Genomic DNA, 11065 nt, shown 5'->3' with positions numbered 1-11065 from the left:
TTTATAATCCCAAATTGACAACTGCTACCCAGAGTGTCATTCCTTTCCCCTTTTTCTCTCCCTCCTTTTCTCCCCCCCCCCCTCCTGACTCCTTGTTTTCTCTCCTCCTTTGCTCCCTTTTTTTTTTTTTTTGCCTGCAAGTCTAGCCAGCTCTCACCACTGGTACAGTATGTTCTTTGTGTGTAGGCATGTTTAGCAGTTTGAGAGACAGAAAAGACATAAAGGAGCACTGGGACCCGAAATGTGTTTATAGCGTATGTGTGGGTGTGATTATATTTGTGTCAGCTCTTTTTCTCGCTTGAAGAAAATTAACAGCAGGGTGCTGTGGTGCATTAAAGGTTTTTTGTGTCTTGCGAATGCATATTTGCAGTGAGAGTTTATTGGTTTGTGGGCATTTGGCCGCCGTAGCGTTTTGCCGTCTTTCTGCATACGTGCTTGTATGTTTGTGCGCCCAGAGCGAGCTTGTCATGCATGCCTGTCATCCTCTGCATGCTTCTCTGTGCACCACAGAGCTTCACATGACATCAATCTGAGAGCAGTGGGATAGTGATCTCATTACCAACAGCCTGTTGCTGATTAAAACCTGCCGTCTGCACCCTCCTCCTTACCCCTTTTCTTTTCTTCTCCCCCCCACCTCTCGCCACACTCTTCTGCTTCCTTGTCCTTTGCCTCTCCACCCTCCTGCTTCCTCCACCCCTCGGCTCCAGAGTCGCACCATTCTGCGGTTTCTCCACTGCCGGCTGCCAAAAAGGGCCCCATTTCGAGCTCTGCAGAAAGTTATAAGCTCCCCTCTTTTTTTTTCTCTTCAGCTTTGCTTCATTTCTTTGTTCTTTCTTCTTTGCTGAGCATCTTCATCAGAGGGCGAACCACCCAAAAACCTACCTGTGGGCCTCATTAAAACCCTTCTCACATTCCCAGTCTTCTTACTGATGGTCATCTACACTAAACAAGAATAAAAGTGGCCGAGAATGAAAATGTCTGTTTGCGTTTCAACACATGGACGCATGTGCAAGAATGGATGCTCGCCACCTTTTACATCTACATTCAGGAATACACAAACGCTTCTTTCACACTCAGTCAGACGTTATACACTCCCCTCCTCTTTGCGCATTTCACTGACACAGAAACACAAACAGCACTAACCTTTCACCTTCCTTGCTGACACTGTTGCTGAGAAGTGTGGCAGTAACCCAGAAAGCTCCAGCAGTGAACCTGGGATCAGATGGTCCCTGCTGCAGTAATCACTCAGTAACATATCGATGACTTCTATTCTCTTTCCAAAAAGTTCAAAATAAAGTGCCATGTAGCATTTGTATAGTAAGAAATTTCTTTAATTCTACTTTTAAAACACATATAGTCTTCTCTTGTTCATTTATTAATTCCTCATCCATTGCTTTAGATCTTTGGTTTCTACATGTATATGAAAGAAAACCAGGAACATCTGTAGAATTTCGAATGATATGTGAACTACAGGAGAATCAGCATTTAACACCTAATTTTGCTGGTGGAACTGCTTATTGAATATCATTTTCACTGTTTTGTCAGAGTCTTTAGTACACGTTGTATCAAAAAGTAATAACTGTATCTTATTGTCATATACATACTGTAGTCCTTTCAAAAGTAAAAATGAAACAGTATTGAATGTATGGATATGGAAATTATAGTTTTTAAGCTTTTTTTGATTGAAGGTCTAACTATATTTAGTTAATATTTACTTTGACAGTTATTCACTATTTTGTATAGGTTAGGATTTGACATATTCAAAAGTAGTGACAGGTTTAAATTTTCTTCAGCCTTTAAAAAAAATTACACAAGTGTACATGGTTAATAAAAACTGGCCAGTCAAGCTGAGAGTAGAGACACAGTTTTTATTAACTGTGTTTGTATTGGAAGACAACCTGTGCTACCATTGACTGCTGCTGTTGTGGTTCGGCCTGCAGTGGACTGACTCTCCGCTGAGGACAGTCACTCAGACAGTAGCAGACAGTTTTATCTCTGACATGAAGAGGCAGTTAGCTCTGCCCCTCAAGGGCTGACTAGCCAGGTTTGATCTCATCACGGATCAAATGTATCTCCATTAAATGCTTCCTTACCAGAAAACCACCGGGTTGATTTGCTTAGGAAAATCCTGTAGGAGGAAAAGAGTCCACTTGAACTGATTTAAAGGTGCGGAAACTGCGAGGAGAATGGCCCTTTGTACTTCTCAAGCGAGGCAAGATGGAAAACAGCTCATCGTCATTTGCATTTTGGAGATTTAATGAAGTCAACTAATATATATACCAGGCTTTGTGTGACTGTACATACATACATATATACATACATACATAGTAGTTGCAATTTACATTAGTGCAGCCAAGTTTAATTTGTACACTTGTGATCAGTCTGTACATCTGCAATATTCATTTAATACAGTAGTTTTAATGCAAATATTAAATAAAAAACACAAAACTGACCCTGAATGTTGCAATTTCAACTTTTAACTTATTGTTTCCATCATTCTGAGTCATAAGGACACTGATGTGTTAGAGTGTATTTCTTTCCCATCAGGGATCTTTAGTCACAATAACACAGTGAGTGGCCCTTGATTGGCCCGAGGCCCCGGACTCCTACATCGGCTGGAAATACTCCCAAAGTCAAGGCACTGTAAACACGGAACCAAAGCCAAGCACTGATACTGATATCCCCAAAGGTGTGCAGCATGTGTGTTTGTGTATTTCTGTGAGTTAATCACTGTTTCATTAGTGTACATGCTGCTCTCCTCTGTGTGTGTGTGTGTGTGTGTGTGTGTGTGTGTGTGTTTTTGTGTGTATAGGCCTATCTTTGGACGGTGAGCAGAGGAGGAACAAATTTAGAAATTGAAAACAAACAGTCACACACTCGAAATCTAACAAAAGAGTGTTGACTGACAGCACACTGTAGATGGAGTGAAGGTAAAGAGAGAGAGAGGCTGTGAGACAAAGAAGGAGGGGAGGGCGGTGGAGGGGTGGGCAGCAAGTTGAAACCTAAGCCTTCTGGACCCTGTTTTCCCTGCCTTCGGGCATTCTGTGGCTGGTAAAAAATGTGCTGTATATTTGAAGTGTTGGATCACGTGACAAAGGCAGGGTTTGTGAATCAAAGTACACAATGATTTCAGGAGAGAGGGGGGGGGGGGGGAAGAGAGAGAGAGGGTGTATGTTAGTGAGAGAGAAAGTCGGGAAAAGGAGAGGTAGGCGGAATGCAACAGGCTGAGCTCTATCGTCGCTCTGAGAGGGACTTCTGACTGACAAACTCCACCACTACTCTCCTTTTCTGCTTACTTCTCCACTGACCCAACCTCACCAACCAGCACTCTGTGGTGTTCAAGTCCCAGGGCTGGTAAGTCTGCTTTTTGAATCTTGTTTTTCTCGTAACTTCACTCTGTTGGTGGATTGCGAGAAAAGAAGACAGACAGAGGACATGTCAGAGCATGAGTGAGATGTGTTCGTGTTTCTCTTGTCTCTCTCTTTCTCTGAGTGTGTGTATTTCTGTGTGTGTTTCTGAGACAGCATGAGCGCAGAGATAGAGTTTCCTGAGGACGGCTTTAATTGAGAACAGAGATTTCTGAGAGCGAGAGAGGGAGGAAGAACAACAGAAACCAGCTAAGGAAAGGGAATGAAAGTTGATCAGCACATGCATGCGCTCTGGAGCCGCTCCGTGTGAGAAGATGAATACTTGTGGAGATGTGTGTCCTCATTTGTTTGCCCCATTGATGAATACACATCTCTGTGTTTATTCCTGCCTTCACAAACTCTGATTCACAGTTGTGGAAAGAGTTTGATTACTATTATGTTCTTGGCCGCAGGGAAAGAAAAGGAAATCGGTCAAAATGGATGTTGAAATTCCCCAGATTTTTCAAGAATGACATAAATATGAGAGCAAGTTCTTATACAACACTGTACATAGTATTTTCTACTGTTCCGTGCACCCGTCCAGAGCACTACACACGAGCTTTGTAACTATCTGAGACCATTTTCCAGCGGCAGACGAAGTGGCTGCTATAACCTGCAGGCTCTGGGCCAACAGACTGGCTGTCAGAGTTGATGGATCACTCCATCAACATCACAAATGGCCAAGTAGGTCTAGTCTACCTGAGTATGTACACACTCAGTCACTCATCCCCCCTGAAGGTTATATAAACAGGTTCCCATCCACAACATTACATAAGCTGGATGGAAACATTGAAATTGGCTACTCCGGATATCACTAGACAATCTGCTGTGTGTCTGATTCCTGCTGCTGTTTTGCATTATGTGTGTGTGTGTGTTACAGATAATGTATGTGTGTGTGAATAAACTTGGTGACCCTCTCGTATTGAAACACAAGCTCTTTTTATACAGTCTGAATCATTTCAAATAGCATCCTTTGTGCGACATGCGCTATATAAACCCATTGCTTGATTGATGATTGTGATTAAGATGTTATTTGTACACCAAGTGCTTCTTCCCAGCTGAGCCGAGCCTTCTGCATCTGTCTACTAACTCTGCACTGCCGAGTGGTCACGCCATGCCACTCCATGCTATGCACTGCAATTTATAGGGAGCTATTTATGCAAACTCTTGACAAATCTATTTCCAGATTAATTTTCCTTAATGTCCTGAGGAATGTTCATCAGCATGTGCAAAGGAATAGTGGAGGAGGCTACAAGCAGTGTATAAACAACTGGCTGCAAACAGTGCATAACAGTTTCTCCTCTTCCTTTCTCTTCTCCACATTTTTCATTGATTGCTTATTTTCTCTGCCAGTGGATGTCTGCAGAGTGCCGACTCTTCAGTGGACTCTGTCACTCTGATTCCAGGTCAGACCTTTCCGGTGTTTCAAATCTAACATTTAGGATGCATCTGCTGCTGGTTAAGTCTTTTGTTTTTCTTTTGGTTTCATCATGCAGAGGAGAAACTGCTCTAAAAGTTTGTGCGCACTTGCATGTGCATGTGTTTGGGTGTGTTGGATGTAACTTCTTTAACTGCATTGCAATCTCATCTTTGTTCTCTACGCTTTTCAAGAATGACAGGCCCTCAGGCTGAGAAGGATGTCTGGCTCCTTTCCCCCTTTCTTTCCCTCTGCCTCACTGATTTCTTTCCCCTTTATTTCCTCACTATGAAAAAAAAAATTAAATAAAAAATCTCCATCTTCTTTGCTGGTTCGTGTCAGCTGAGTTTCATTTTGTATGGGGTTGCTCTCTTGGTTACAACATATAAATGGAAACTTCCAAAACAAAGAAGCGAGCGTTTGCTACTCGTTTTTTTGAGTGCGGAGGACACAAATGTTTTCTTGTTCCGCAGAATTACATATTGTCCTCAGAGTTATTTAGAGAGATTTTGGTGAGAGCCATGCACTGGCTGCGGTTCGGTTTGACGTGCCCAATTGGCTTCAGAGATTTGGAAGTCACTTTTAACATCCATTGTTGCTTTCGCTGTACTTTTTCAAAACTTGAGGCTGAATGTGTCTCAGTGTATCTTAGTGTTTTTAATCATGGCCTGGGGCTGCTCTTCAGTGCAGGCTACAAGTCCTTTTAAACACTCTTCTAATCCTCTCTTTGGAAGAACAGCAAGGAACAGGCTGACCATGTGTGTGTGCGTGTCACTTGTGATTTTAATACTAAATGAAAAGCTGCCTACCAACACCTCAATGAGGCCTGACCCGTGGCTGAGCTGCTGAGCCTGGAGCAACAGGGGCCGACCCCAGCTCCGACCTGGAGACCCTCAGCAGCCCACACGGTAGCTTCCATATAATGACAACATTGTGTGCTGCATGAAACTACCATCAACACAATCCCTATCAACACAGCTAACACAAAATCCATTCATTGTTATTCCAAGTATTGAATAGTTTAAGTTTGTGCACCAAAGTAAAGTTTTAAGTTTCACCACGGTCAAGTGATGCTTTCTGACAAAGAATGAACAAGAACTTGTTGTAATTAATCATGGACACAACATTTTATTATAATAAATCATTGGCTGTCGACTATAAAATACAGTATACAACAAGAGTGAGCGCACCTCTGGGCAATATCACTTGAATGTCAAATGATTCTAGTGTCTGAACTCACAATCACTTCATTATATATAAGTTGACACATAGAGTGCTTTATCTTATGAACAAAAAACAAAAATTTTAGAGAGACTATATTGAAAATACAGGCCACAAGTCAAAACTAAATGCAACAAAAGTGAATACACCTGTGACCACTGACACACAAGCTAGTAAACCTGAGATGACCGAAACAAAACTGAGTACAGCTGCGATATCAGATTCACCTAAGAGCATGAACATGGTTAAAAAATAGACAGTGGACATCAGAACCGTTCTCAGTTTTGCATCCATCTATTTGCATGTCTGTATCATGGCTTTGGCATAGCAAAAATAAACAGAAAATCGAATTGTGTGACCATGCAAAGACGTAAAGTGATACTGGAAGATCGAAGACCAACTAAAAATCCATTGAAAACACAGTTGCAGCCGTAATCAGGGGGTATAGAATGAGCCATAATACCACTAATCAGAGCCGTCGTCCTCCTTAAATTACCCCAGTGCAGCACTCCAGTTGCACAATCCAGCAACTGCAAGATGAAACTTTGCTAAAGAACATAAAAAGAAGCCAGGTGAATATTGGGAGCACACCGTTTGGTCAGATGAGGCAAATATGCTTCTTTTTTTTTTTTTTTTTTTTTAGATCTGATGGATGCCAACATGTTTCACATGAACCTGACCAGGACTACCACAGTAAATGCATAGTTCTGACAGTGAAGCACGGAGGTGAAACTATGATAATATGGTGCTGCATGAATATAAAAGATGTTCAGGAGATGGCATTTACAGACGGCCCTATGAAATGCCTGTAAAAAAAAAAGCAAAATGCTGCCTGATAAGATGACTCCCAGTCTCCTGAAGCTTGACAGAAGACGAATATTCCAGCACAAAGACGATCCAAAGCACACTGTCAAGATCACACAAGAATTTTAAAAAAAAAGTCAGAAATTTTCTGAAAAAAAAAAAGAAATTTTGTCAGAACAAAGAAAAAAAGGTGCACTTCCAAAATACTGAAAAATATAGAAGACTCGAATCTCAGTAATTAAAGGCATACTAACTTCAGAGACATTTAGTTCCTATGGTAGCCCCTGTATTTTTAAAATAGTAAACCCAAACTATTAATTTTACGTAGTAAATACCCATGGCTGTAGCTCAGTATTTAGACTAGTATATATAAGAACAAGGAAATATATTTCCTGAAATGTGGGAAAAAATTATTGCCTTCAGTTTGAGTCACAGTGATCAAATTAATTTTCAACACCGTCTTCCTCAAACCTCTGAGACGCCTCTAAAAGCTTAAAGATCTCATTCTGTTTACTGTAGATCATTTCCGAAACATATTTCTGTGAAATAATGTTTGGAAAATAGACATCAAACATTGTTTTGAGGCCTAATACATACATCTGGTGTGTACACTCTTCACTCAGCTAACAACATAATTGTGTGCATAAAATGAAAATATGTGTTCCTGTCAGCCAGAAACATTTTGCGGTTTAAAGATGGCTGTCAAATTCAGATGGTTTACGGCCAAGCAGTATTTGTATTCCTCAAAAGACATTTTTACATGTCAGTTTGACATAAAATATAGCACGGTCATTTGTTGGAAAATCTAATTATGTTGTTTTGTGGGTGATGGTGCCGGTGTTTTTTCTCCTCTGTAATGGTGTTTGTGTGTTAGTATGTGCATTTTCTACTTGGTATTTTCAGCACAGCTCATCTCGGGTTGCATTCTCTCAGAATATGCCAGAGTTGATTGTGGTTTATGGTTTACAGCTGATTGTCCTCGTTGAAGTCATGTTTTTCCCTGAATCTGGCTGTTTCGGGAGGGAGTTTTTAGCTTTCGCATCCACTCAGACTCAGAACTTAGTTTGTACTCTATATTTTCTGACCACTTTGTTTCCATAGATACATCTGGACTACATGTTCAACAAAACTATACACATTTTTTGTTCCTGAGTCCGTCACACAGAGAGCCTACAACTTTATTGAGCAAGTCAAAAGAAGTTGAGTACATGGAATACTGACTGAAATAGAATTCAGTAAAGTAAAGAACGACAGATCAGTACAGCTCATGTTCACAAAAGGACCTCACAAGATTAGCAAATCAACAAAATCCTGCTGCACTTTGCCATGGAATAACCACCTAATTTACAGCCTGCACATCACCCTGGATTGAACTTACAATAAAGAAATGCAAAGATGACTAAAGAGTTGCAAGAAGGAAACAAAAAAAGCATTTTTTAAATTTTCTATTTACTGGCAGGAGAAAAAGTGTGGAATATTAAGCGCAGAGTGAAAAAGCAGATGTTTTGGTTCGTGCTGCCTGTTCTCCATCCAAAAGATCAAAGTGTGTTTATCATTGTACAAACAGGGCTTTTTGTCTTGGGCAAGTGTTCACACTTTAACCGGGGTGAACACACTTTACATAATGAAAAAACACAAAACACAATACTATAATCCACCAGATATGCCAGCACTGGAGACAAATCAACCACACGATCAAACACAATAACAGCATCACTGATGTGGAGCATTGTGCTCATAGCGTCTGGTTCCAGTTTATAGTAGCTGGAGTTCTTCCAAGCATGAGCTCTGTGTCACCTCTACGTCCCACCCCGGACTGACACAGTTTCACTGTTGATGGAAAATGTTAGCATCTACCTTCTAAAGCTATTATTTTTTTCCCATAATTTAATGCATTTATGTATCAAGAATGTTTCCCATTAAATTCCCCAGACCTCAGACAATTTCAAACTTCCCCGTTGTGCAACATCTGTGAAGCTTTGCCATGAAAACACCAGTGTTGACCTCACACAGTCTAAAGCATCCCCGTTTTATTAATGTGAAAAGATGTGAAAAAGACTTGAACCAACTTCTCTCCTACCATATGAAGATGCTTGCAGTGGTTGACATTCTAGAGAGGGAGGACACGAAGAAGCAGTACAAAACAGTACAACCCCATTCAAACAGAAACCTCATTTTAAATTGAGGTTTTGATGGGAACTTAAAAATAAACCCGTTCCCTTTCCCAACAACAGGGTTCTTTTAATGACCGTGGAAAATGGGGATAAGCCCTGAATCATGCAAAGATTCAGAAAGAAAGAAACTTTTTATTTATATTGCAAAGCATAATGTGTAATACTAATGCAACAGTAAGAACAGAACAGGAAGTCTGAGGTGGTTTTTCCCTTCTGAAGAACACTGTGACCTGAAATAGACTTGTGTAATCATCACGCTCACGTGAGTCAGTCAACCTGGAACTGGTTCTGCATCTAACTTTTATGTGGTGCTGCTTCAGTAGGATTTTTCTATGTGTTAAGCCTGCTGCTGATGACCAGATTTTTAGATTTCACAGGAACAGAACTATGAAAATGTACACAGTGAAAGTTTTTTTTAAAACTTTTGACTTATATTGAGATTACTTAGAGTTTTATTACTCTTATGATAAAATTGTCAAGACATACTAACTCAAATCTGCATAGAATTTTGTGACTGTCTATTTGTTCATATTTGTAGTCTGGCCTACTTTAAGACCATCTAAGGTTATATTTGCATGATGCATCAGTGTTTTCAATCAGTCATTTCTAAATACATTTTTAAAAATTTAAACTATGCACATGGGCAAAGCTCAAGTTTCTGAACATTTAAACTTTCACTGACTGACTCCGAATGACACAAAGATTTTCTACTGCCACTCATTTCTCAACCCTTAAAGTGGACTCATTATACTATAAAACTGAGGATTAACTGTAATTCTCTGGTCATCTATTTCCCTGCAACATATTATCTCCACCAACAAGACATTTTTTGTTATCTGCAGGAAAGAAAAAAACTGCTGAAAATGTGACCAAAATATCTCAATATACCAAAGACTGCTGGATGTAAGAAACAAGCAAAGCCATTTACTGCGGTGACTAATGTAATGTTATGTAAGCTCTTCACTGTGAACACTACATACTTACATAGAAGTGAGCTAGAAAAGTGTCTGCGACAGGGAGGAGAAATTACTGTGCAATGAATTACACAGCCAACCTGTCAAAGTCAAAGAAACATTGTCTGGATACATTTATTTGAGTTATTGGTGGAAGCCCAGCTCAGAACATGTCCACGCTAAGGTGACTTATCTTTTTGTGTGTGTTAGGGGATTCTTTATACCAGCTATTTATCACATGGCAACACGGTTCATCAAAAACCGGCTCCAGAGACAATAAATCTTAGATGACTCCCTGTTTTTAAGTAGATGGACGGACTTGTGTTGGCAGTCAGTTGTGTAGATAACTTTCTGCCACTTTTAACCCTTTCTGTGGTCAAAATGTTATATCAAAAAATACAGGAGTCACCCTTAAACTTTACCGTTAATCTGAATGTGAATTTTGTTTGATGACTTTACAACCATAAAAGAGAGGTAAGAAGGCCTAATTAGCTGGTAGCATTTATGAATCATAGTTAAATCGCAATTTTGTGCATTTCGCTTTGACCACAGAAAAAAGAAACGTATGCAAATGAGGAAACAAAATCATGAACTCATCCGTTGTAAAATGCACTGCAGGTGCAGACTAACAGACTTTCTCTTCACCAGATGTTTTCTGTAACATGCAATTGCGTTGTTTGTTGAAAAGAATAGGACAAAAAAGGAGAAAGCTGGCCATTGTCTTTTTACATTTTACTCATGATCATAGATTTTTATGAGTTCATTAAGTTTTGAAATGCTGTTTATCAAAGAAAAGCACAAATGGTGCCACAGGCCCATTTCATGAACGATTGTTCCTCATAAATTGCAGGTGAACTGGCAAGTCATGGATTTCTCTTGTATACTCATGTAAGGGTTGTGCAAGTGTAGTCCTGGCAAACTTACAACAGATTTGGAGACATGGACTCATGAAAATGCTAGTCTGGATGCATGTTGTTTCTACAAAAAGTACAAATGACATTTTCAAAGTAAACCGGTATATGCTCGGTAACGACTCTGTCTCTCTTTGTGTGTGCCGTTTCATAACTATGATCTTGGGCTGGAAAAACC

At 40.1% G+C, this 11065-nt stretch overlaps 1 protein-coding gene across 2 annotated transcripts in view; it reads left to right on the top strand.

Moving 5' to 3' along the window:
* Window positions 1-3170: 3170 nt before the first annotated feature.
* The window catches only part of LOC111587630 (retinoic acid receptor gamma-A-like), a 38455-nt gene continuing 30560 nt past the window's right edge, over window positions 3171-11065 (top strand). The window contains exons 1-2 of one of the 2 annotated variants that reach the window (XM_035942667.2): window positions 3171-3354; window positions 4761-4813. In XM_035942667.2, the coding sequence (XP_035798560.1) occupies window positions 4764-4813 (50 nt within the window). In that variant the 5' untranslated portion in view covers window positions 3171-3354; window positions 4761-4763. The remainder of the gene's footprint in view (window positions 3355-4760; window positions 4814-11065) is intronic. The other variant, XM_023297659.3, reaches the window with a different exon arrangement.

The sequence above is a fragment of the Amphiprion ocellaris genome, chromosome 5 (genome assembly GCF_022539595.1).
Source record: "Amphiprion ocellaris isolate individual 3 ecotype Okinawa chromosome 5, ASM2253959v1, whole genome shotgun sequence".
In the NCBI taxonomy this organism is placed as follows: domain Eukaryota; kingdom Metazoa; phylum Chordata; class Actinopteri; family Pomacentridae; genus Amphiprion; species Amphiprion ocellaris.
The sequence above is the reverse complement of the archived record's forward strand: the minus strand, read 5'-3'. Positions and strand labels throughout refer to the sequence as shown.